Source organism: Caretta caretta, chromosome 10 (genome assembly GCF_965140235.1).
Source record: "Caretta caretta isolate rCarCar2 chromosome 10, rCarCar1.hap1, whole genome shotgun sequence".
In the NCBI taxonomy this organism is placed as follows: Eukaryota; Metazoa; Chordata; order Testudines; family Cheloniidae; genus Caretta; species Caretta caretta.
In genome coordinates this window covers 61,107,641-61,135,329 of record NC_134215.1, presented here as the reverse complement: position 1 = coordinate 61,135,329, position 27,689 = coordinate 61,107,641, and the positions used below count along the sequence as shown (strand labels likewise).

Here is a 27,689-nt window from a genome sequence, read left to right as displayed (position 1 = left end):
GTCATTTTATTTCTCTATAAAGTATCACAGTGTAAAAACCAACATTCTTATCCAGGGGCTTCAATCATTTTTTATATATTTGATCCTTCCTTTGCGATCACTGAGGTAATATACCTTTTCATTGACATCACTTAACTAGAAAATATAACTGATATAAACTCTTGGAATCTGAGGTCTTTGCTCTCATTTACAGTTAGAAGCTCCTTTACACAGCAGTATAAAGGGGCCTTGGGATAAATGTGAATCAGGACCTGAAACTATATAACAAATCTCTCACAGGGTTTTAGTTTCCATTTTTACACTTCAAAACTGAGATGAGCTTTTACAGCTTATGATGGGTTAGACTCACTTTCCATGAATTACTTTGCAGCCTTGTGTTTATTTTTGGTCTGTTAGCATGAATCTTTCACACAAAGCATGAAGCCCTTTGGTGGGGAAAAAAAAGTCCAGATTAGTTGCCAAGATAGGCTGGTAGACGTAGATTGAATACCATCTGTATATATAAGTATCAACTAGCCCCTAAACACCATATTATCTGAATGCTCTTAAGTATTTTTAAAATAGAGATAACTATAACAGTCTCTTACACACCCTGTCTCCCTTCTCAGACTGTGGCATAATATCCTCTTATAACCTTTAATGAGGGAGGCCCTTTGACTGGACAGCAGGGTATACAAAACATAAATGTAGTAGGGAGGAGGCTCCCCCTTCCCCCCCCCCCCAACACCGTCTTTGATTCTCTGCTTAACTATTGGCTAGGCAATGGGGAATGAAGCCAGCTGATTGGGTGCTGTTTGCCCTCCCCTCACTATTTAAACTAAACCCAGGCTTTTCTAAACCTCTTACCCTGGCCTCCCTCTCCTTAGTTGTAAATGAGGAGTTGTGTTGCTTATGATACTACAGGTCTGACCAATTACTCTTTTTAGGGATAAGGAAGGAATTTTACCTGTTTGATGTTCCTATAACGCTGTTATGATTACTGACTGGTTATAACTTGTGACCAGTGTCCGGTGACCAGTGGCTAAAAGAGCCAACTGCCAGAGGTAAATGAGACTCAGGATGGCACAGCTGGACCTTGCACATGGTGGCAAAGAGCTGGAAGTCTTTCAGGACTGAAGTTTCCCCCACCCAATCTTGTGACCCTTCTCATTCCATGCCACTTTATGCGGAGTGTTTCACAACTGAACTGAGTCAGTGGAGTAGAACAGGGAAGAGGGTCAATTCTGAGCTGTTTGGTTTCTCTAACCTGCACTGGAACCAGTGTAGGCAATGGAAAATAATGTTGTGCTGCTCCCCAAGGTATAATTAGTAAACTTGTGATCTGCCATTTAAACCCATCCAGGTGTCTTTCAATCATTCATCTGCTTCCTCAGGGCAAACAGTTTGATTAGTGTTGATCAGGATTGTGTTTGTTGTTTGGGTGCATAAGTCATTGGATGGGTTGTGTGTGCATGAAGAAAGTATTCCAAGAAAGCTAGACACAAGAAATAGTTTTTGATTTAGTTCTGAAAGTGGTTAGTGCCACAGTAATTCTTCTCTCTTGCAGGAGAGTACCATAGTCTAAACCCAGCTGCAGTGAATATTCTGGTTACTGCAGTCATGAGCCTTCTCTATTAGTTGGCATTATTATAAGTTCCAGTGGAATGTAGCTGCTGTGGAGGTCATGGTCACTGAAGTGGAAGCAATCTTTCAGGTGGCTAGGGCCAATCCAATGGAGGATTTTGAATATCAGGACAGATACCTTGTATTCATTTGCAGAGTCAGCACAGAGAGCACCACGGTGATGTATTCACAACAACCTCTGTTACTAAGAAGACAGGTTTTTGTACCAGCTGGAGCATTTTCATAGGTGTGGCTTGATTCATAGGAAGGAGTTGCAGTAATCCTAGGGGAGGCTGTAAATGCATGGATCACTGTGGCCAGGTAGGTGTAATCATCTTCTGGCTAGTCCCGGACAAATGTGGGCATTTTTCACCATTAGGGCTATTTTGGTATCTAGTAGCAATGAGGAGGTCCAAAGGACCCCAAGACTTCTGACTGATTTAATAATCTGATGAAAAATGTCATCATAAAAGGAAAATAAAGGAGGCAAGTTTTTCAAAACACTTCCACCTTCCCACCAGCATTACCTCAGACTTCCTAGCTTTACGTTTCTCTGTTGTCTGTTCATGCAGGTGATGATTTGAGTGATCTTTTGAGAAATTTGGGAGTCATTGCTGGTTACATTGACTTAAAGAAGATTATACAGTGTAAATTTCATACATATGTGAATTTAATTTCTTCCTTGTTTCTTGCTATTTGAGTGTCTCCCTTCATATGCTTAAGGTCACTTGGTTAAGCGTTGACGTAGCATGAGTATGATACCAGAATGTTGGGTGAAACTTTTTTGATATAAAATTATTAATTCTTTATACTGTGGGATGGTTCTGATTTCTTAGGGAGAATTCCAGGTGTATTGATAAATCAGCATAAACCACAGGACTTGACTGAAACAATAGTCCATTGTCACCTTTTTTTATATAAATTTCTCTCCCATAAAAAAACCCCACATTTATAGCAGCAAAACAGCAATGATAGTAGGATAGATATATCAAGATTTAAGACACTTATCAAACCCAGTGGGCCAGATCTCAGCTCATACGGACATAGTGACTTTGACTCCAGTGGAATAACACTAGTGTACAAAACCTAAGGTCTGGCCCTGTTTCCATATTACCTTGGAGTGCGATTATTTCACTTTCCGAGAGTATTCCTTAATTATCCATAAAGTAATTTAGGAAATCCTCTTCATATTAGCTTGTTAAATATTTAAAGAAAATCATATACTTCTTATATCTGCTTTATTGAAAAAATAAAATTTGAGATAAAGTGGAAAAAACAATGATTGTGATTAAATTAGTTCATTTCATACCTGTGTATTGCAGAACTTAAGAATTAGTTGCGAGTACATGGTGGTGGAGGTATTGGTAAAAACTCCCTTTTCTTGCTTTTATTCCCTTGTTGGACCTACCTTAATATTCAAGATGACCTCTGATGATGAAAAGGTCACACTCGGATGTCTGTGCTGCAGAAACAGATGGCAAGGGAGAATGAACTTTATTACAGTGGCTCTGAGTAGTAATGCTTTCATTAAAGCTGAGTTGCCATTTTCGTTCTCACCCTGGTTTCTGGGTTTAATACCAAAGCCCTGTCAAATGCTTCAAGATCAGGCATCAACTTTTTTTTTTTTTAATAGAAAAATCATAGGAAGGAGTTAAGTAAATTTGGGTGCCAGTTTGTTTTTTCAGGTGCTTTTTCCCTGTGCCGTAGAGCACGCACACGCACACACACACATATATATTGCAAAGGATATAATTGAGATCTCCAAAGAAGTACATAAATTACCTTTTAATAGTTGAAAGAGAACCTGTTTTGAAACTAGTTAGCTATTAAATGATGAAAACTAGCCTGTGGAGAACCTACTTTTGGTCACTTTCCCCTCGGCGTGAGTGCCCTGAAGAAACCTTTAAATTACCTAATAAAATATGGTTTGCTGATTGCTGAACAGCTACTCACATTTTTCTAGCTTTGAATTTTCTCTTTTCAGTTTTAATAGTCTAAAGATTTATTCACAAGGCAAGCCAGATGTATTTTATTTTCTGACAATAATTGCATCTTTCCAAGCTGTTTTGGAGCTACTTCCACCACACCACATGTTATTACATAATATTCTTGTTTATCTGCACTTTAAACTTCAGATGGACCAAATCCTCCTTTATGATATTGGGACATATGTTAAGAGTGATACAAGTATTATAGTAAAGTTATTTAGTAAGGTAGTGTGTTGGTTGCCTATCTTCTCTCATTGGTCTGTGATACTTTTGGGCAATGGTATCTCTGTGTATTATTTTACTACATATGGGACCAAATCATGAAGATTTTACCCAAGACTTCTCTCTGAAGCTAGAAATTTCATGGCAGAATCAAATGTGGAAATGTTCACATACAGATTGTAATTGAATCCCATGTTAAATCGAGTAACACATTAATATTTGACAATAGCTGAGAATAATAAACAAACTAGGGAAATGCAACATCGATGGAGTTACTATAAAGTGGGTGCATAAGTGGTTGGAAAAACATTCTCAGAGATTAGTTATCAGTGGTTCACAATCATGCTGGAAGGGTATAATGAGTGGGGTCCCGCAGGGATCAGTTCTGGGTCGGTTCTGTTCAATATCTTTATCCAGTGATTTAGATAATGGCATAGAGAGTACACTTATAAAGTTTGTGGGTGATACCAAGTTGGGAGGGGTTGCAAGTGCTTTGGAGGATAGGATTATAATTCAAAGAATGATCTGGACAAACTGGAGAAATGGTCTGAAGTAACTAGGATGAAATTTAATAAGGACAAATACGAAGTACTCCATTTAGGAAGGAACAATCAATTGCACACATATACAATGGGAAATGCCTGCCTAGGAAGGTGTACAGCAGAAAGGGACCTGGGGATCATAGTGGACCACAAGCTAAATAAGAGTCAACAGTGTAACACTGTTGCAAAAAAAAGCAAACATCATTCTAGGACACATTAGCAGGAGTGTTATAAGCAAGACATGAGAAGTAATTCTTCCGCTCTACTCTGTGCTGATTAGACCTCAGCTGGATTATTGTGTCCAGTTCTGGGCACCACATTTCAGGAAAAGATGTGGACAAATTGGAGAAACTCCAGAGAAGAGCAACAAAAATGATTAAATGTCGAGAAAACATGACCTATGAGGAAAGATGGAAAAAAATGGGCTTGTTTAGTCTGGAAAAGAGAAGAATGAGAAGCGATATGACAACAGTTTTCAAGTACATTAAAAGTTTCTGACTAGGAGGAGAGAGAAGAATTGTTTTCTTAACCTCTGAGGATAATACAAGAAACAAAGGGTTTAAATTGAAGCAATGGAGGTTTAGATTGGACATTCGGAAAAATCTTCCTAACTGTCAGAGTGGTTAAGCACTGGAATAAATTGCCTATGGAGATAGTGAAATCTCCATCATTGGAGATTTTTTAAAGAGCAGGTTAGGCAAACACCTGTCAGGGATGGTCTAGATAATACTTAGCCTTGCCATGAGTGAAGGGGCCTGGTCTAGATGACCTCTCAAGGTCCCCTCTAGTCCTACGATTCTATGAATTTTGGCTAATAGGAACACTTACTAAGTTACTGTACATTGAGTTCAGAAAGAAAGGGGATGGTGGTAATACCATATCTGAAAGCATGACATACATTAAAGTTGATGAGGGAAGTAGCTTGGCCAAAATCACTTGCAACTTAAATGGTCAAGTAAGTAAAACATCAGGTATGAGTAATTAGGTCAGGGCCAAAGCGATGTAACTCACACTGATTTGACAATCCGTTGGGTCTGAGAAGCAAGTGTACTTTATATATTCAGAGTGGGAGGGGTAATATATCACTGTGCTTACCTACATGCCTCCAGCTTTCATCCAGACCACACCACACGATCCATTGTCTATAGCCAAGCTCTACGATACAACCACATTTGCTCCTACCCCTCAGACAGAGACAAACACCTACAAGATCTCTATCAAGCGTTCTTACAATACAGTACCCACTTGCTGAAGTGAAGAAACAGATTGACAGAGCCAGAAAAGTACCCAGAAGTTACCTACTACAGGACAGGCCCAACAAAGAAAATAACAGAACGCCACTAGCCATCACCTTCAGCCCCCAACTAAAACCTCTCCAATGCATCATCAAGGATCTACAACCTTTCCTGAAGGACGACCCATCACTCTCACAGATCTTGGAAGACAGGCCAGTCCTTGCTTACAGACAGCCCCCCAACCTGAAGCAAATACCAGCAACCACGCATCACACAACAAAACCACTAACCCAGGAACCTATCCTTGAAATAAAGCCCATTGCCAACTGTGTCCACATATCTATTTGGGGACACCATCATAGGGCCTAATCACATCAGCCACACTATCAGAGGCTTGTTCACCTGCACATCTACCAATGTGATATACGCCATCATGTGCCAGCAATACCCCTCTGCTATGTACATTGGTCAAACTGGACAGTCTCTACGTAAAAGAATAAATGGACACAAATCAGATGTCAAGAATTATAACATTCAAAAACCAGTCGGAGAACACTTCAATTTCTTTGGGCACTCGATTACAGACCTAAAAGTGGCAATTCTTCAACAAAAAAACTTCAAAAACAGACTCCAGCGAGAGACTGCTGAATTGGAATTAATTTGCAAACTGGATACAATTAATTTAGGCTTGAATAGAGACTGGGAGTGGATGGGTCATTACACAAAGTAAAACTATTTCCCCATGTTTATACACCCTCCTCCCCCCCGCTGTTCCTCAGACATTCTTGTCAACTGCTGGAAATGGCCCACCTTGATTATCACTACAAAAGGTCTCCCCCTCCCCCCGCTTTTCTGCTGGTAATAGCTCACCTTACCTGATCACTCTTGTTACAGTGTGTATGGTAACACCCATTGTTTCATGTTCGCCATGTATATAAATCTCCCCACTGTATTTTCCACTGCATGTATCCGATGAAGTGAGCTGTAGCTCACGAAAGCTTATGCTCAAATAAATTTGTTAGTCTCTAAGGTGCCACAAGTACTCCTTTTCTTTTTGTGGATACAAACTAACACGGTTGCTACTCTGAAATATAGCAGGAAAAGTAATTAGCTGGTAGGTGTCAGATAAAACATGCTTCTCTACTTTAACATTGACCCACATCATGCCCAGTACTTTCATGGGTCAAATTAAGCCCTGGTATGAGAGGAAACTATTCCCATTTGCTTTCTTCCCCATCCCTTATAGCTGAGTTGAATTTGGCCCAGCAGAATGCTGAATTAGTGCAAATTATACTCATTTTACACACACACCGAGCCAGTTACTTTAGCTACTGGGAGGGAGACTTCAGAGCATCTATCACAGTGGGGAGAGGTTATAATATCTGGAAAAAGAAGGAAGCAGAGGGCCTGAGAGCTAAGAGGAAATGGAGGGAAGAATGAGATAAGGGGTTTTTTTAACTGATGAGGGAAAGCTTGGATCCATGGGGGAGGAACTATCTCTCTCTCTCATGAGTATGTGTACATGTGGGTTTATACACCAATCTACAATGTTGTGAATCTTTTTCTTGTTCCTTGCTTAATTATGGCAAGGCCTGTCTACTAGGCACCTTCAAATGTTCTGGTATTTCATCTTGTCTTTAGGTGAATGCTTCAGAACCTTTGCTAAGGACCTTCCCACTACCCTTGTTGTTAATTTCACATTTCTGTAGTATAATTCTTGTGGGCCTAGTGCACTGTCAACTTTTAATATTTTTAATTGCCTAATTATCTGCTCTGTTGCAATGGCAAAGCCTCTGAACGTCTCACATTGCTCTCCAAGAAAATATATCTAAGTTCTTTGAAAGCTGCCTTCTGCTTATAGTGGGAATATCCATTTAGGCCCCAGGCACTGCCATTTTCTCCTGCCCCTCAAGGCCACAGCTGTCCTGTTGTAGGCATACTTGCTTTTTATGTATTTCAATAACTTCCCAGTGATCACAGATAATTATTTTAATTCCATTTACTCTTGTTACCTTTTTTGTTAAATACTTTGACTCTATTATTTTTAGACCCTCCCCCAAACAGTTTACAATCGGAGGCTCCAGTCCTGCAACTAATATCATCTGCCTATGTGTGAGGCCTCATTGACATCAATGGAGCACTACGTTGGCGTTCCAGGACACCCACATGCTATCAGTTGCAGAACTGAGTCCCAAACAGACAAAAGGTGGATAGAAAGGGATGCACCGTGCAAGCCGAGTGATTGGCAAACCTCATATAAATTCCATGGTTGTGTTGTCTTTGTGTTTGTTTGTTAGGGGTGGGCATTTATTTTGAGATTTATTTACATACCTACATGAAATGTATAATGGGCCAGGTGTGGGGCAAAAAGGAAAGGCAGGAGGGGATTAATTAATAAGAAACACCTAAAACAACATTGCAGACATTGTGAGGTAGGGGGCATAGAAGAGAAAAGAGGCAGGCAGAAAGGGTGAGGAGGAATATGGAGGTCAGTGAGATTGCGATTGACAGCAAAAGATTTGTGAGGAGGAAACACAGCCAATCAATAGAGGGGAAAGAATATCTGTACCAATTGAAGGAGAGGGAGTCTGAGGTATCACCGCTGTCCAGAGGCTGCTAGAATAAGTTACTGGCATCTTCCTGGCTAGAGGACGGGTGGGGCGGCAGGGCCCATCTGCCCCTAGATAGTGATGGTGCTCTCAGAGGAGGCATGATTGCAAAGGTCCAGCAGGCAATGGGAAAATGGGGGTCCTGGCTGCACTTCAGCTCTCTTCTCCACCAACCCATGTGTTCCAGGAGGTTGCAAGTGTCTTTAAACTTCACTGCTGTCTTAGTTGTCCAACAGACCTCTTTCGTTTATGTCATCACAACAGGCAGCTTTAGTCACCCCCATGACTTTTCATTGAACATTTTAATTGTTGTTTAATTCTAATCCCAACATGCTTCCCATCACTACTTTTCAGAGTTTCTGCTATTATAACATCTTGTATAATTGTTTTTATTATTTAAGACCTGAGGCCAAAGTCAGAGGTGATGTATAAGTTGCTCATTAGTCTGGGGGTGGGGATAACGGGGAATGCGCAAGTGAGTATAAGACTAGGTTGTTGTAACTTACATACCAAGGAGCTGAGAGAAGGTATAAAAAAAAGCACAAGTTAAAATAGATGGTGTCCTACTTTAACTAATACTTTCATACACCTTCTGTTAGTTGCTTTTTCTTCTATGCCCTTCTCTCTCAGAATTTAGCATGCAAATAACACCTGCATAGATTCTGTACCCTGAGTGGACCAAATTCACAGATGGTAATGGTAAGATGCAAGTTGGTATTTGGACGTGAGTGTACGAGAGTCTGGTGATCTAACTTACATACCAAGTGTGCTAGACAAAAGGTGTATATTAGACCCACTTATTTGGATGTGCCTCTTAATTTGGCTTCAGGTCTGATATCAGCTATGTTAGTTGATGCGCATATAGAGATCAAACCAATTCTTCATTACCTCCCTCTAGTTTTTCCTTTCCATATATAGGCCATTAAAATTTCTCAGTATGAGGACTCTTGGCCATTTCATGCTTTCAAAACATTTTTTCTATCAGTTTATATCCTAACTGTTGTTCATGATGTATAGCATATCTTTTTCTTTCCTACTTCTCTTATATCCAGGCCATTGCCAAATCCTGCTGTGTCTTTCTCCACAGCATTTCCATTATTCATCCCTTCCTTTCCATTCCTTCTGCCAAGATGATAGTCCATGCTCTGGTAATGTCTTGTCTTGGCCTATTCCTCACTTCTTGATTTCAGCACTGGTCCCCACCCCATCCCCCCCAACCCCTCAAGCCCCTCCCCACTCCTGCCGCCCTTCATTCCCTGTCTACTCAATTGCAGAGCTCTCTATAACTCTCTCTCTGACCCCATCTTCTCCTCCATCCCCCCCTCTGCATTCCACACATGCTTTTTCTCCTGAATATGCCCTTTGTCTCCTTTGGCCAGTCCAGAATTCCTGCTGCTCTGTATGTTGGATCAGTATCCTGGTTTTAACAGAGGACATACTCCTTCCATGGAGCAAGTCTAATAACTTTTAGAGGAAAACTAGGTTTTTTTTTCTACCTCCTATCCCTATTGATGCTCCCACTGCTCACTCCTCTTCTTATGAAGTTCTTCCCATTTGCTCCCCCTCTTTTTGAGGCTCCAGCTGCTAAAAAAAGAAAAACATACTCCTTGCTGATTCTTTCATGTCTGGCCACATGGTTCCCACCTCCTAGGTCTGGCTTGGACTCTCACTGCCTCCTTTCAAAAAATATCCTAAAAGGCCACCTGCTCCATGAATCATTCCATCTTCAAGGTTTCTACTCTGTTCTATATTTGTTCTCTATTGTAGGATATTAATGACTTTTTGTGCCTTTTATAGTATGTCTACACCAGAAAGAAAGACCCACAGCAGTGAGTCTCAGAGACTGGGTCAGGTGATTTGGGCTGCACTGCAGGGCTAAAAATAGCAGTGTAGACATTCGGGCTCAGGCTGGAGCCCAGGTTCTGAAACCCAGCCCAAGCCTGAATGTCTACACTGCTATTTTTAGCCCTATAGCAGGAGCCCCGTGAGCCCAAGTCAGTTGACCCAGGCTCTGAGACTTGTTACCACAGAGTTTGTCTTGCTGTATAGACACATCCTGAGACTGTAAGTTCTTCATAGCAGGCCTGTCTACTTGTTGAATGCTCCTTTAGTACAGCACAACATATTCTGATAGTGCTTCATAAATAAAATTAATCCCTATAATAACTTTGCTCACTGAAATCTCGCTAAGCTCTGTCCATTAGGACTCTTCACTTTTGCTCCTTTCTCACAAATCCCTCTTGATCAGGACATGCAGGAAAACGAGGACAGACAGAGGAATGGTTTAAAGCAGGCTGTTATTAACTTAACATTGGGGAAGGGCACTCTCTCTGCCCTGGGTCCCTCTGACACATCTAAGTGGGTCACAGAGTCATAGAGTTAAAGGGACCACTAGATCTGTGATCTCCCATCTACTCTACTTACCACCCACACACTAAATCCAACAACTGAAATTAGATCAAAGTATTACAGCCCACAGAAAACTTAGACTATTATGTGCCAGAGGCGGAGAATAGGAGGGACAGAAGTGCACAAATGCTCAAGGCCCCTGCAATGTCAGGAAATGGATTAAGTCAGATACACCCAAATAATCCTGGCAAATGACTCACATGCGGCACAGGGAGGTGAAAAAACATCCAGGTCACTGTCGATCTGACTTGGGGGAAGGTTCCTTCCCATCCCCACATGCAGCAATCAGTCAGACCCTGAGCACATGAGCAAAAACCAGCCAGACAAGCTCCCAGCACCACCTCAGAGGGCTGTCTCTCACTGTCCAGTGTCCCATTTCCAGCCATGGCAATCTCTGGTGCTTCCGAGGAAGAAGACGAAATCCCCCCAGAATACTTGAGGCAGGAGGGCAAATTCCTTCCTGACCCCTGTAGTGGGCTGGCTGCAGTCCTGAAACATGCTTTCAGGAACATAAGACATAAACCACAAGTGAGCCCCAGGGCTATTGACCCTGCTCCCATCATACACTTGTACTTATACATTCGTCCAGCTCTTTCATAAAACAAATTAAGTTGTTTGGCCGCAACAGCTGTTCCAGAACCTCACCCCTCTGATGGTTGGAAACCTAATTTTCAGCACCAGAGTTACAGGGTTTCTACGATATAACCCATAAATCTGTTACCCCTGCAAGGCCTTTTATTCACACTGGCCACTAGGGGTGTCAGCAATTAATTTGGTTGCACCCCAACCTCCATTGTGACTTGAGGCACAGTTCTGAGCAAGGGATAATAGGTAAACTGTGCAACTCCTGGAGTAGGCCTGGGAGAGTTTGTGCCTCACAGATACCCCATTAAAGCAAATTCCCTCCTTGCTTCCCTTTTTTTCTCTAATAGCAAATAACACCACTCCCTATACTGGCTCATCTGCACTGGCTGGTGCATTGTTGCAGGTCAAAGTAAACATTCCATCCACTCGCTGCCCTACATGCTCACAGCTGAGGTTCTTACTCTCCTTACACTCCTGCACTAATGCATAATCCAAGTCACTGTCTAGCCCAAAATGAGTAGCACCACATATTGTAAAATGAAAAGCAGTGTCTTGTTTTGTAAGCAGACGAGACTTAAAGGTTAGCGGTCACAACTATGAAGGGAACTTTCTGCAAGCAACTTAGCGTAACTGACCACTCTCCGGGCTTTAAAAAAAGAAATCCTGCAAGAAAACCAACAAAATACGTGTATTTAGCCTGCTAATTCCTGTCTGAGTCCTTTATACTCTGGAGCTCCATTGGCTACCAGTGGAAGTTGTTGCCTGCCCACACATAGCTTCATAACAAATTTTGGCTACTCTTTCTCTTCTCTGATTTGTCAGCCCACAGTATGAAGCATTGTCACAGCAAGTTTGAAAAGCAAAACCTGGGAGATATTTAAATCGTCCCTATCATAAACATTCTATTTTATCAGCTTCACCAGCACACACATTTTCAATGTGCCCTATTTATAGAAATAAAAGAGAGAGACGGCAACAGACAGGCAGACCGAATTATTTAGTTATTAATGACTGGCTAAGAAAATTAATTGAATGAATCTCACAGGTTAGGTAAATTGCTGAGAGTTTAAGAAGAAAAAAAGATTGCTTGGCTCATCTGTTAACTGTAATAGGATAGTGATGAAGCAAATCAAATATTTCCATGCCAAGGTCTTTTTCTTACACCATAATTAGTTTCACAAGATTAATATTTTTATATCTCTTTGCAAGTTTAATTATTATCGAGGGAAACTTGTTGAAAATTGGATGGCTAGACCAGCAGGAGAAAGTAAACATTTAAAAAGTTAAAATGAACAGTCTTAATGTACAAAAATCCATTTCAAATTATCTCTAAGTTCAAAATTAAACTGGAAAGAATCTCAAGTTTTCACTCCAGCCAAAACTTCATGGGCCAGCTCCTCAGCTGGTGTAAATTGGTGTGCTTGTGGTCCAATATGTGGTCACCAAAACATATAGTGTAGTAGGCACAATGGTTTAAATTAAGGAGCTCAGAGGGAAAAATATGTCCTGGAATTTCTGCAAAAATGAATTATAGAGACCGAGCAGGCAGCAACGTGAACATCCCAATCAGGGCAATAGACGTGAGGGTCTGTGAGGGCTCTGAGGGCTCTAACTGTTCATCCTTAACACACTAGCCCACAAGAAAAGAGGTGCATGACAAGGCAGAGGCTGGGTAAGAGAAGCGAAGTGATAGAAGCCTTCAGACATTCCTGGAATGATTTACTTTGACTGGGAAGGGAATGCTTTAGCTCAGCTTCAGTGGTAACAATATTTTACAGTGATGCAAGGGTATTACTGCTGGGATTTTGTATAGTGGAATAAATCCTGTATATTCCCCCAAGAATGAAAGGGGCCTTCTGGCTCTAGGACTGACACAGTTCTACTACACAATAGTGCTGGCAGTATTTGTGGCGGCTGTGTGTGCTGCCTAATACCTCACAAGGCTTATTTCCATGGTTAATTGTTAAGGACCCATTTTAGGTGATCACAATAGCAATAAAGAATGCACCCAGGCACTGGGATAGCATGTAGCCACCTTGTTTTTTATATAAAAGATTTTGTTTGTTTGTTTGTTTTACCTGCTTTTGCATGTGCCGTTTTGGAGCTGATGGGTAGAAGTAAGCCACATCAGCAATCAGCAAGGTCTTAAGTGCAAATCTTTACTGGCTTACTACTGCCAGGTGCTGAGCACCCTTAATGCCCATTTTACCCATTGGAATGCACTCACGGAAGTGCTCAGTGCAATGCAGAATGGATCCCTACCGTAACTCCAGATAAGTTACCATAAATCAAACCAAACATGACACCAGACACTCCCCCTACGCGGGTTTCATCCCAGTCTTCAGAACCCAGCAGCCATTCCTATAGCCTCTATTCTGAATGGCTGGCCAAAGAGAGAGGAAGAAGGGAGATAGAGTTAATCCTTTCCTAGCTGAAGAGCATTTTCACTCTACCCTGACCCTTTCAGAATGCTGAGTGAATATTGTTGGCTTCTTTGATAAAGACTTATTTTCTTTTTCTGTCGTAAAGTTTTCTGCAGCATCTTTTGGGAAAGGGAAATATTTCTCACACACACACAAATGTTAAAAATGGTCAGTGACTTAAAAAAAGAATGATTCAGGCTGGCAACTTGAATTCTAAGCCCAGTGCAAAATAATCTCCAAATTGCTGCAGACGTGTCCTGCTACCACATTAGTGCAGGATGCCTGTCCTTGTAGCATATGAATTTGCTTGGCAAAGCGGAAAAATAGAGACAGCCTGTGGGTTAAAAAAACTGAGCCGTAAAACCCTGAATAACAGGTTTTATATTAGGAGTGGCAGTTCGGCTAGGCACTGCCAATAGAAACAATAATGATTGTTGGAAAGTGTGTTTCCATTATGTACTGTAACATTAAAAGTTCTGTGCAGTAAACAATAACTGAAATTTATTCATCACTTTGTTACAATTTTGCTTAAACTCACATAGAATAACATTATCAACCCCTCTTTTTTCCATTAAATTCTATAGTTAGTATTACAGGTGTATTTGATAACTTTTTTTGTGTTCACTTTAAACAGACACTTGCTGCCCGAAAGTCTGGTATATCCCTGGCCATGGTTATCCGGACTTCCATAAACAATGAAGAAATGGTAAGTGCTTTACAGTGGAAGTTGTGTTCATTTAAATAATGAAGAAACTTTGATAGAGCTATTTGAACATCTATTATTAATGTTATGCAAAAGATAATGATGTTGAAAATTTTGTTTCGTCTTGACTGGGCATTTTGATAGTATTGCTGTTTATTTATTTATATATTTTCTGGAAGCACCAAGATGTTCTTCCCTATACAAGTGCCCTGTGTTGCTATGTGCTTTACAAACATATAGAAAGACATGGTCCCAAAAGCAAATTTTACAGTCTAAGAAAAAAACAGCCAGCAAATCTCAAAAGTAAGGGACATCTAAATGTACTGTTTGTCTCATACAAACCCAGGGCTTTTTGCCTTCATTAGAGCAAAATAAATAAGAAATGCTAAATTAGGCTCTTAGGATCGTATATTTATCTTAAAATAATAAATGGCCCGTTATTTTAGACTTCGTAATATGTAGTTTGGTCTAATATATTGCTTCTTAATATATTGGTCTAAGCATCTGGTATGGAAAACCTGGATTGGTTCAAATTGGTTCAAACCTCTTCAGAAGTCAGTCAGTCCTTTGTCATTCCAGGATGAATAAACTGATTTCATGCCATTTACTATGTGGGGACTTTCAGATGAGACAATTAAAAAAAAAACAAAACCCAAGGTCCTGTCTGATATGACAGGACAATATTGATCTTTTATTCTTTTTCATAAGAGCAGAGATTGATTCTAAACTTCTAAATTTTCCCTTCCCCCTCTGCTATGCAACCTGGCTAGTTAAGCAGCCTGGCTTGTTCTTACAGGATAAAAGGTGTTACATAAATGTAAGAAAAGGAGGACTTGTGGCACCTTAGAGACTAACAAATTTATTTGAACATAAGCTTTCGTGAAAGCTTATGCTCAAATAAATGTGTTTTAGTCTCTAAGGTGCCACAAGTACTCCTTTTCTTTTTGAGAATACAGACTAACAGGGCTGCTACTCTGAAACCTGTCATAAATGTAAGAGATTATTATCTCTAAGAGTTTTTGTTTGGTCTGTCTTTCTGAATCATTCCAGTCTGGCATTTAACCCGTATGTGTATTTTTGCAGATTTAGAGCAGTGGGGGGGAAAAGCCTGGGTTGATTTAATTTGGTCTGTCATGACTCTCACTTGAAATGGGTCATGAGAGACATTTTTATTTTATAAAACATTTATTTTATGTGCATTCTGTTTATGGGAAACTGTCATTTTAAGATGTTTAACAGTGCTATAAACAGGATTTTGACAAGTGCCTACTGCCTTTCCATGCCTGTTACACTTTGTTGTGTCATAGTTTACCCATTGGATTAGATTGCAAGGACCACGTGTAATTTTTCACTACTGATAGGCATCTAGCAGCCTTTTGGTTACAATAAAAATAATCACCAATAATAAGGAGTGTAGTGGTATATGGTGGACTAGAATGATTATTTCCCACATAAACTTACAGTGACAATCTTTTGAAGACAATCACATTCTGATAATCTGGCCATAACCATTTCCCACCAGTATTTTGCAAAAGAGGGTTGTTTTAGTCAAGAACACAATAGATGTCATTCTCTCCATGGAGATTTGAAGTGTAATGCGAGTAATTTTGCCTGGCTAAACCTAGCATGATTAAACAGAAGCACTAATTTGAGGGATAAAGGGCACTCATGTGACTCCCCCCCAGTTACCAGTCCAAACATATTCTTCTTTGATTTATTCTCCTTTGAGAAAATGAAACACATTGCATTTTCTTATAATGTAGTTAGGCTCCACAGTGGACATGCTGCAGGTAGAAAAGTGGAGAGGTTGCTAGTGGGCTACATCTTGATATTGAAGACCTTCAAAGGAGGCGCCGTAATTTGACTGGAGATGGTGTGGTGCCATGGGTAATCATAAAGGAATAAGCTGGTAGTGTTCAAAAATAGAATACTGAAGTGGAAAACAACTAGTGTTTAAAATTATCCTTTTCAATAAAAGCAGCAGTTACCTTGTGCTGCAGTCTCAAAATAGCAACAAAGGTTGATAGGGCAAAAACAAAGTATGGAATCGTAAAAAAACCGACAGGCACAGAAAAATATAATTTACATAAACCAAAATACATTACACAGCTAGTACAAAATACACATGTTTTTCTGTTTTTTATTTCATATGATTATGAAAATAGCTGGCCACATTTACAAAATTTAAAAGCAATCCATATGTATTACTAACAGATGCCCACGAAAAGACAATTTCTAATCATTACCAACTCCTGCGACAATCAGTATCCATTCAGCCACTGACTCAAATCAGCAAAAAAAAAAAAGGGGGGGGGGAGGGGGAGATAGAGGCAGGCAGATTCAACAAATTCATTTTCACCGCGTTTTGTTTTGTTTTTCTGAGAACTGTAAGAGGGAGCAAGTTGTAAAGCTGACATATTTATTGTTGACAAATGAATGATAATGCAGACTGGAAGGACTCATTTTAACCACACTGTTCAATTCTGAATTAACTGTAATCACTTGGGGAAAAAAGCAGGGGTCCTTTCAATGAAAACGTCTGCTCCATATGTGTCGGCAGTCGGGAAAGTTAATACAGTGTTAGGATGCATAAAGAATAGGATGGAAAATAATACTGCATATATTATAAGGTTGTTATATGCCTTGAGCTTGATAACTGTTTTCAGTTCAAGTCAGCCCATATCAAACAACGTGTACCAGAAATAGAAGTCTGAAAACAGACAACAAACATGATTACAAGCATAGGAAGACATCTGCATGGTGAGAGAATGAGAATGAAAAGATTAAGTCTGATAGTTTTAGAAAGGAGAGGAATAGGGGTAGCCTGTTATATGACAGTTATATAAAGAATGGTATAGAAAAGGCAAACTGGGCACATATAGGGGACATACAATAAAATTGAAAGACAACAAATTTAAAACTTGATAAAAGGATATACTTTTCTACCTAATGCATAAGTAACCAGTGGAACTCACTGCCACAAGGTATCATTGAGACCAAGAGCTCAGCAGGATTGAAACAAGGAACAGATATATAGTAGGAACATCCAATTATGGACAGGCTGAAAGGTAATGGATGTAAACCCTCAATCTTTAGTGAATGAGACGTCCATTAGTTGACAGGAGTTAGGAAATAGCTTTCCTTATGGGCAGGTTATCCCATTATAGAGTGTTTTACAGCTATTTCTGGGGTGTCAGGTACTGATCACTGTTTGAGGCAGGATACTGGGCTGGCTGGACAACGGAATTTTCTGGATCAAGCCAGATGTCAACTTTCAGCTAATGATTTCCGCCCAGAATAAATTGCCACCTACCTCCCATAAATTAAACTCTTGGAATAGACTGTGTAAGGTTCGCTGCTCCATACACATGCTACAGTGGGACATCATTATGATACGTAGTCAATACGTGTAGTCTAAAGCCCTGATTCAGCAGAGTACTTAAGCATGTGCTTAATGTTGTTAACATCACTGAGACTTAATTATGTGCTTAAAGTTAAAGCATAAATTTAACTGTTTTGCTGAATCAGAGCCATAACACTGTAGGCTTGTGGTATGTCACTGGTGCTCAAAATACTGGAAGCATAATTATTTGTTTTTTGTCCTTTTCTTAAAAGGAATCAAAAGTTCAAAAAGCATGTGACACAGTGCTTGAGTGAAATTATCTCCAATTGTCTAAGGAGAATAAATGGATAATTTTTCAGTATTGGAGGATTTTGCTGTGCATTAACAGTGCCTAGATATTGCTGTGAGTGGTGTGCTATAAATATACACAATAGATCAGGACAGAATACGATTACGAATGAAAGCATTCTGAGTACTGGATAATAAGATATATAAAATTATCCTTTTGCTACATGTTAAATAGCACAGAATCCATGGAATTCTTGTTGTTGTTTAGCAAAAGACTGTTCTTACCAAACATATATACATAAATATCATTTGTAATATTAGGCTGTCAAGCGATTAAAAAATTAATTGTAATTTAAAACATTAATTGCATTTAATCACGCAATTAATTGCACTGTTAAACAATAGAATACCATTTATTTAAATATTTTTGGATGTTTTCTACATTTTCAGATAAACAAGAGTTGGGAAGTATTATCTCCTATAAATGTAAACAAGCTTGTTTGTCTGAGTGATTAGCTGAACAAGAAGTAGGACTGAGTGGACTTGTAGGCTGTAAAGCTTTACATTGTTTTATTTTTGAGTGCAGTTATTTTTTGTACATAATGCTACATTTGTAAGTTGCACTTTCACAATAAAGAGATGGCATTACAGTACATGTATGAGGTGAATTGAAAAATACTATTTCTTTTATCACTTTCACAGTGCAAATATTTGGAATCAAAAATAATATAAAGTGAGCAATTTGTATTCTGTGTTGTAATTGAAATCAATATATTTGAAAATGTAGAAAACCCCAAAAATATTTAGTAAATTTCAATTGGTATTCTATTGTTTAGCAGTGCGATTAAAATTGTGATTAATTTTTTTGAGTTCTTGTGAGTTAACTGTGATTAGTCAACAACCCTAGTAATATTATACTGTCCTTTAACAAATATGAGTAAGTTTTTATTTCAAAGACACAATTTGTAAACCAGTTATTCAGACAAAACATTTTTTTATCTTTGAATTTCCCATAATAGCCTGGTGCTAAATAACAAAAAAACAAAACATGTATTTTTTGGCTTCTGTGCTATTTACCACAAAGCAAAAGGATTATATAAAATGTGTTTCTTTCAGGGACTACTACAGTTTATTTTGATTTCTTTATACAATGTAATGGTCCAAATCTTACAAATGAAATATACCCTGTTGAAATCAATGGAATTGAATAGGGTGAAAAACATGGCAGGATTTTCACTGATGTGACTAATCAGATAATATGTATTATAGCAATAAGTCTGCAAAGGAATCTTCAAAGACACGTTTTTTTCTGTGAACTGTGATTAATCAACATATGGTATATATTCAGTTTGAGATGTTTTTGAGGTTTTCTTTTTAACCTCTGTACCTGGTAAGCTGTGAAGGGGGCATTCTGGGAATTGGGGAAGGAATGGAACATATTGTGCGTTAGACTGAGATCATGGCTAGCAGAGGAGCTCCTAGTTGTTATCTATCTGCCAGTGCAAGTTAGAGAAGCTTTAAAAGAATTACCAGCTGGGAGAAGACCTGACCCAGGTAGCTCCTGGTATGGGAGGTGTAGAAAAATTATGTAGAGCCACTTCCCTGGCTGTGTTGCACTGTCTCATCAGGGCATCATCCCATTGTTTTCAGTCACAGCTATTCGCTCAAATTGTTTTCAGTCTTCAGTTACTATAGTTCAGACTCCATAGTCTTCTAAGAGTCTCAAAGTTACTTGGATCATATAGGTGTGAACTAGAGCAGAATTTCTGCCCAAATAGGCTGCACAGTGTACCAATTACCATCAGGATGTAACAAGCAACTTTTGGTTACTTAAATTTAAGCTTACTTAAGTTTCCATAGTCTCAGCTAATCAGCACCATTTATTATTACTGATATTTCTACCATGGTAACAATTCAAGATCCACTTACAGGGACTAGGGCCCCATCCTATTTGACGATGTACAAACAACTATCACAAAAACAGTCCTGGATCCAGAAAACTTTCTGTCAAGACTTTAGACAATATGTGGCAAGAAAGAAGGGGAGGGAAGAGGAGATCCAAGTTATATAAATTAGTCAAAGCAACAGTCTCAATGGCCACAGCTGCTTGCCTGCCCTACCAATACCAGACTCCAGTGACTTGTAGCCACCACATAGGTTTTTAAGAGATTTTTATAAGATAGGTGATGTCTTTTCAAATGTGGATGGGAAGTTTTGACCAAGCATAACAGAGGAAGCACAAAGGTGTTTATGGGGAAAAGTGGGCAATCAAGGCTGGTTTCACTGGCAGAGCGAAAATGGGAGCTCAACGTCACAACATAAAATTAGATTTTTGAAAGGCAGAGTAAGGCTCTATGTTGGAGAGCATCAGTAATGATGATGAGAAGCTTGCACATGGTACATTGGAGAGTAGGGAACAAACAGAGAGACATGAAGAGGGGGCAAGGGAGATTCTTGCAGTTTTTCTGACATAGCTCATTATTCTGTTCAAGTAATTAGGTGTTTGGTTTTGTAATTAACCTTGCCGCCATAGCTGCTATAAGTCGGCACAGCTACATTGATGTCAATGAAGCTAGGCTGATTAATGCCAGCTGAGGATCTGACCCAAAGAATTTAATACAGAATTATAGCCCTGCTGTAAGATTCACTGGGTTGTGGGGGAGACTTCATCAGCCAATAATCATGGGTGGGGATTATATGTGTATGTGTATATATACACAGAGAGAGAGAGAACTAGAAAACATATGGCTAAGCTTATGACTTAGTCAGCTCATGAATATTAACTGGCCCCCACCTGGTGATGGTTTTTCTGCTGTAGTAGAGAGTTGTCACGTGATGGCACTGATTGTGTAGCAGTGATACTAGGCTAGCAGTCTAGATATGTGCTCCAGAAAATGTGGGACTGTTTATTATTGTCAAAATATTCCCAGGTGTTATGGGGAAAATATATATCCAGCAACATAAACAAAAATATCTTCCCTTCTTGCCTCATTCTAAATGTTAATACCCCTCACTTACAGAGTACACTTATCAGAGCGCAGATGGCAGTAAGTAGCATTAAAGATGTGAAAGCATCAACAAAAACTTAAATTCATATGGTGAAATGAAAAAAGCTTCAGTTCCAATCCTCCTGATCTCTTCTTTGAGCCACATTTAATACATAGGTTTAATATTAAAATGGCTGTTTCCCCTTCCTTTCAGCCATAGATTCCTATCTTGTCCCACTTCCACAACCTCAGCGCTCTCTCTCTCTCTCTCTCTCTCTCTCTCTCTATTTTTCATAAGCAAACCAACAAGATAACTTGGTGCCTCATTTGCCTGTGTTTACCAAGTCTTCGAAATATCCAGCTTTTCCCTGTGCTGTCTTCCAGATGACTGCTCTTCCTTCACAATAGATTTATTTCACTTATTTAGAAGCAGACAAGACTATAATTCTTATTATGATGCTGTCAGCCATCTGCATTTAATCAGAGAAACAAAGTTGGGGCCTCATTCTGTACAGTGCTGAGGATCACCTGAAAGCTGCTGAATTGCCTCTACTTCCATTGAAATCATTGGGGCTTGGGAGCACTCAATACCTAGCAGAGCAGCTGTTAACACACAAAGCTGAGTAAACTTAATAGTAGGGGATGTTTTATATGGGAACCTATAGGGTTTTATGCCCTTGTTTTATATGCAAACCTACAAGGGCTAGTTTATCAGTGTTCAACTGGCTTTTGGCGCTAATGAGCTGCAATTCAGCTTGTTTGCAGTGCTAATTAGTGTATAGTTGATCATTTTTGTCTAGAGGTGGTCATGAGCAGCAAGATTTGGATCCTGATCCAAAGCTGCTCAAGATCTGAGTGCTCCGTTCTGGGGTTTGATTTGGACCCACTCCTACTTCTGAGAAAAAGAGAGTCTTGACTCAAAACCAAAAAGATTAGATTCAGTACTATGGGAAAACCACCAAAAATGGAACTCATGAAAGTTGCCCACTTCAACCCTATGGGGAGACAATACAGAAATGAGATTTAAGAGAAGGCACTTTCTACATAATAGAGATACATTCCATGCAGTGTATATAGTCAGACAATTTCCTGTAGGAAGCATATAAATATTCATATTTATATATATAAAGCATATAAATACCTATATTTAAGGTAATTGCTTTAAAAATGGATCTGCAAATGTAATGCTAATGAATTTTTGCATTTCTGCCATCAATATGAAAAAATGAATTATACTGGACTCTGTGTTGAAAATATAATTGACTGATCAAATACATCTTAATGCTGCTGTTGATGTAATCAGTTAAACTAGGTCATCCAGGCAACCTGCTCTTCAAAGTACAAGATGACTTGAGTAAATGAGTATTTTGCTGAGGAATGTGTAATGTGATTTATAATCTGATATTTTTAAAGTTGTGATGTTCATAAAATACATTTTAACTGTAGTTCACTCGTGAAAAAACATTGAAATCTAAGATGACTTTTATTGATTTTTCCCCCCATTCCACCCAACAGAAAATGCATGTTTTCAGAAAGACATTGCAGGCTTTAATCTATCCAATGTCATCAACCACTCCTCATAACTTCGAAGTGTGGACAGCTACAACTCCCACATACTGTTACGAATGTGAAGGTCTCCTTTGGGGCATAGCCAGGCAAGGCATGAGATGCACTGAATGTGGTGTCAAATGTCATGAGAAGTGCCAAGACCTCCTAAATGCTGACTGTTTGCAGAGTGAGTATTTGGTGACAGCTGATTTTTTTACCATGCTTCACGCCTTTTGACATACTATATATGTTAACAGATGCCCACTGAAGTGAAGGGTCAGATCCTCAGTTGGTGAAGTCAGTGGAACTATGCTGATTTACACTAGCTGAGGATCTGGCCAGCCATCTAGGAAGCACCTGTTGTTAATTTGGTTTGGTCATTTGAATAATTTAGTCAATTGCTTCTGCTGATCCTGTGCCGTTCACTTTACAAATAACGGCTTAGGACTCCAATATATTGTCGACTTTCTCTTGCAAACAATCTCACCAAAACCAATAGAAATTATGTGACATGATGCCCTGTTCATTTTGTTTCATTCAAAATATAGGAAAACGTCAGAACAAAGATAAAAATGAAAATGCTGCTGCTAGTGATTACAGCCACAGAAATGTACTCTCTGCAGTCGCATTCCCTCATTAAAATTCTCCCTGAGTAGCCACAGTGAAAATATGTTAATCATAGTCATTGGGATTAAAAATTGGGGAACTGAGTCACAAATCCACCCAATTTAGGATTAATAAATTTTCGCCTTTATCTATACAATTTCAGAGAGAATTATTGTCATTTATAGTGTCTGCAGGTACATTTATGCCAGACAGATACTAACAGACAAGACAGATTTGGTAAGTGGTCCCCTGTTACTACATTCGGGGACAGGCGCAAGTTCTTCCATCTTCCATGATAGTCATCATCTTCTCAGAACCCTAGGTCTGGTCTTTCCATCCCATTCTTCAGTTTCTGATCTGGTGTTTCTCCAGTTAAAGGCCCAGGTTCACTTAGGTCTTTTCTACATTTCTACATTACAGATTACTTAATCTTTATCTAATTGGCTTTTAGCACATTAACCCGTGCATTACACGTGTGCAAGCTTCAGTTACCCAACTTCTGCATTTTTCCTTATGGCTCTGCAATTTCTGGGTCATGTTTTTGTGTCACCCTGCCCTGGCTTTTCCCAGAAAAGGGAGGTGGATATTTATCATTACATGTTTGTGTATCTTTTACTTACATCTTTCAGCATGACATATTACCTTTGCTCTGTCAGCAATAACATTTTTTGAGAAGATTAGCAATGCTATGTAAAAGAAGAACTCGGAAAACCACACTTATGCCAGAAAGGACTTGGCCTAAGTGTTACCTCATCTGTGCTCATTTACTATACATAATTACAAATAATTAAAAATATAGCTATCAAATTTCTTAATCTTACCATTAACAATTTTTCATTTTATATTTTAATGTTATAAATCAGTATACGTCATTCAGTGCTACCTTTAATCTATTAGAAAGGGGGTGGAGGTGTGGAAAATATGATTCTTTAATGTCAACATTTCATACATGTTTCTTTCATTCAAAGTCCAGTTTTATTTATGAATCACTACTAAAAAACTTCACTTGAAATTTTCCTGTGAATGCATTTTGGGGGGGGGGGGGGTCTCTCAATTTTAGGGCCTTTATATTTTGTTGCTTTCAATTGTACCCCAACAGTAATAAATAAATATGAATGTACCAGCTGCAAAAATGATGGAGTTCTCCCATTGAGAAATCTGCTATTAGGAGTGGTTGTAATAAAGGAATGTTAATGAATACATGTGGCCTGATACAATAAACATTACATACTAGTTAGGTGAATTTTCCATCAAATGTATCTGCAAAAGTACAGAGTGCAATTAAAAATTGCAAACTTCTTTGAAATAGTGTTTAACTCTCTGCTGCAGTGTCTCAGGGGAAAGAACACAAAAAAGAAGCAGCAAAAACAAAATAATCGAGTAAAAAGTATCTCTTCAAAAGAAAATACTGCATCTATTTAAGGGGAAAATATTAGACAGGATGATAGTACACAAGTACTTTTCAACCCCCTTTCCCTTTTGTCTACTATGTGGCATTGTTGCCTCTATTAATTACAAAATGCTAATCATCATAGCAACTCCTGCAACAAATACATTCATTTTTGAAACAAATATTTATTTATAATGATCTGTTTATGGAAATAACTTGTAATCTAATGGTTTCAGTACTGTTTTTTCCCCTCTAAAATAAGGCAAAAGAGTGTTATCAGCAGTATTTAAGAGATAAGGAAGTGCTGCATACAATGAGGAATTTTCTTTCTTTTCTCCCTCAATCCAATCAACCTCTTAGTAATTTACCTTGTTTTACTGGGATGAAACTCATTAATAACACAAAGGGATATTATACTGGCATTTAAAGCTCAACACCCTTGTTACAATCCTCCTTGCAGATTCTGGTTTTAGTAACTCCCAGCCCTGTGTTTGGGATTAGGATGAATCAAAGGTCTTGCACTAATGCACTGTTACCATATTGGATTCCTGCCATCAAGAATACTAAAAATTAATTTGGATAATCCCCTGCCAAGTGATAAGCCATCTTCAGATAGCTGATAGAAAAGCTGCTGAGCCCATATCAGGTAGATGCACTCCATATTTACAAGCATAGTAGGGGACTATACCTTATGCCTCTGTGCCTAGTGACTAACCTTCCTTCATCCCCGGAGTGAACTTTGCTGTCATCTGTTGTCCCCTTTATGGCCCAATTGACTCTGGCCTTATTGGGATCCAGGAAGTGGGCAGGCGAAGCCAATTGACTCTGGCCACCCTGAGCATTGCTCCCAAAAACTAACTTGGGAACATTTTTAGATCATACTAAATTTGGTAGTGTTTTATACCCACTGTGCATTCTGTGCAATGCAAGGCAGTAGGGAATCAGGACCTGCCACCTTTATGACTTGTCAATTCTGAGGCTGAAAAGAGACTTTTTTGGCCCCCAGTATATGTTATAGCAGCCTAGGGTTGCTCTATCTTATGCAGTAGCCATCATGTCCTTGAGGGACCATTGTAGCAGCTAGGTATAGCCAGAGTATATTGATGTTCCAGCCACACCCTCTCTCTCCCAGCCATACTCTTTATGCCAAAAAGAAAAGGAGTACTTGTGGCACCTTAGAGACTAACCAATTTATTTGAGCATGAGCTTTCGTGAGCTACAGCTCACTTCATCAGATGAAGTGAGCTGTAGCTCACGAAAGCTCATGCTCAAATAAATTGGTTAGTCTCTAAGGTGCCACAAGTACTCCTTTTCTTTTTGCGAATACAGACTAACACGGCTGTTCCTCTGAAACCACTCTTTATGCCATGGATTATGATGCTGGATGGCATAGAGCCATTTTCCAGCTTTATGACACCCAAGGATTCCCACTATGCAGGGGGAATTGCCAGCTGACCAGATGCACAGACTCAAAGAGGCCATAGCGCAATGGAGAATTTGCAAATCAAACAGTGTCTAACCTTGGTTCCACATTATGGTTGAAACTGAGCTAGTAGCAACCTTGTTTGACACCTGAATTGCTAGTATACTTTAATTAAACAGTATGAAAAGAAGGTTTGTTCATTTGTGCTGAAAGTGATGTTCTAAAACTATGCATTATGGTGTAGACTAGGCTTGCTGCTGGCATGGTTTCAAGTTTCAGCCATGTTTAATGTAAACAGGATGCTAACAAATAAGTCTTTTAACATGTGTTCAGAACTTCTGTTTCCTGGGCAGTACATGCCCCGAGTAAGAGGAGTGTATAATATAGAGCAAGTGTCAGATTCTGTCTACTCTCATTTGACCAACTGACATATTTGATTCCAGCAACATTTTAAGACTCCATCTAAAAAAATAATTCGTTATGTATCAGACCATTGATCTCTTTCAGTTCTGTGTAGTGATTTGGCGTAGTAGGTCTTTTGGGAATCACTTGGCTTATACTTTCAAGAATAAAAATGAAATAAAGTTGCTGTCAGATTGTAGTGCTGCTGGCAACAGAATATGTGCAAGTAATTTGTTGACTAACTGGTTATCACCCTCAGTGCAAGAAAAAAGCAACAGTGAGCTGCCATACTTAATATTTTAGCTTGCCTCTTTTTCCATTTTTATTAGTATTGGATCCAGATCGCACCCTCCCACAGAAAAGCCCAAAGGAGAGGGCCAGCAATAGGCAAACTCCACAAAGTGCCCATCATGGAATTTTCCCTAGATTGTTTGATCAGGGGTGTGGGGTTCCCCTCCTGACAGAATGGGCAGGGTACTAGAACCAGAACTTGCAGATCTTGGGAGCTCCATATGGATCTCAGCAGGTCTAATAGAGGCCTGTCCCATCTACATCTGCTTCAGGGAATCTTGTACCACCTAGTTTGGAGCTGTGCGGCCAGCGATTTTCCCGCCTACTGCTGCTTCTACAATTCCCACCCTCTTCTGTGGCACTGAGAGGGCTGCACAAAAAAAGCATTGGGAACAATATCCGTCTCCTACAAATACTGTGCATGGATCTTGGACCTTGGGTAGAGTCGTACTCCTGGTCCAGGAAGAAGGGATGTCATTCACCGCTGGATGGCTGTACCCTTTTTTTGCGTTGGGAGGGGGAACTCTTCTACATGCAGATTTAGGAAGGCAAGGGCAATATGATCTAATTGTTTAGAAGCATTTTTAGCTTATATAAGAAAAAAATATCATTGCAGAGCAAAAGGTTCACTCCTTTATCTGAGAGAATGCATATTCAGAACACTTCCATTTAACATTAGTGGAAGTGAAATATTACAGAGGGCATTATAGATCAAATGGCTGCATGCACTGTACTCTTGACTTTGTGCCTTTCATGACATCCCCTTTTGTTTGGAAGAATGTCTGTTATTGTTAGTCAGGTTCCTTCCTCCTCTTACCAAACGTTGTCTAATAATCTGTCTTCTTCCATAAAGCACCCAGCAGTCATGACCACTCTGGACATTCTGTACCTGTTCTGAATTATACTGCGAGGACTCAGTTTTGGCCTGGAAGCTTGATATGACAAGCTTAATTTCTTTGGCATGTTCACCTATTCTACAGCACTACATAGAATAATATTAATATTATACAGTGATAACTCAAATCCAGACATTCCTAATCTTGAGTGAATTCAGACTTGAACTTTCTGTCTTTTGGGTCCATTTCTAATGGAG

The 27,689-nt window shown here is 39.4% G+C and overlaps 1 protein-coding gene across 2 annotated transcripts in view; it reads left to right on the top strand.

Annotated features, from left to right (window-relative positions):
* The window catches only part of UNC13C (unc-13 homolog C), a 405,344-nt gene that overhangs the window by 109,152 nt on the left and 268,503 nt on the right, over positions 1-27,689 (top strand). For both annotated transcript variants that reach the window (XM_048867013.2, XM_075133069.1), the window contains exons 6-7: positions 14,250-14,321; positions 22,452-22,671. In XM_048867013.2, coding sequence (XP_048722970.1) covers positions 14,250-14,321; positions 22,452-22,671 — 292 coding nt within the window. The remainder of the gene's footprint in view (positions 1-14,249; positions 14,322-22,451; positions 22,672-27,689) is intronic.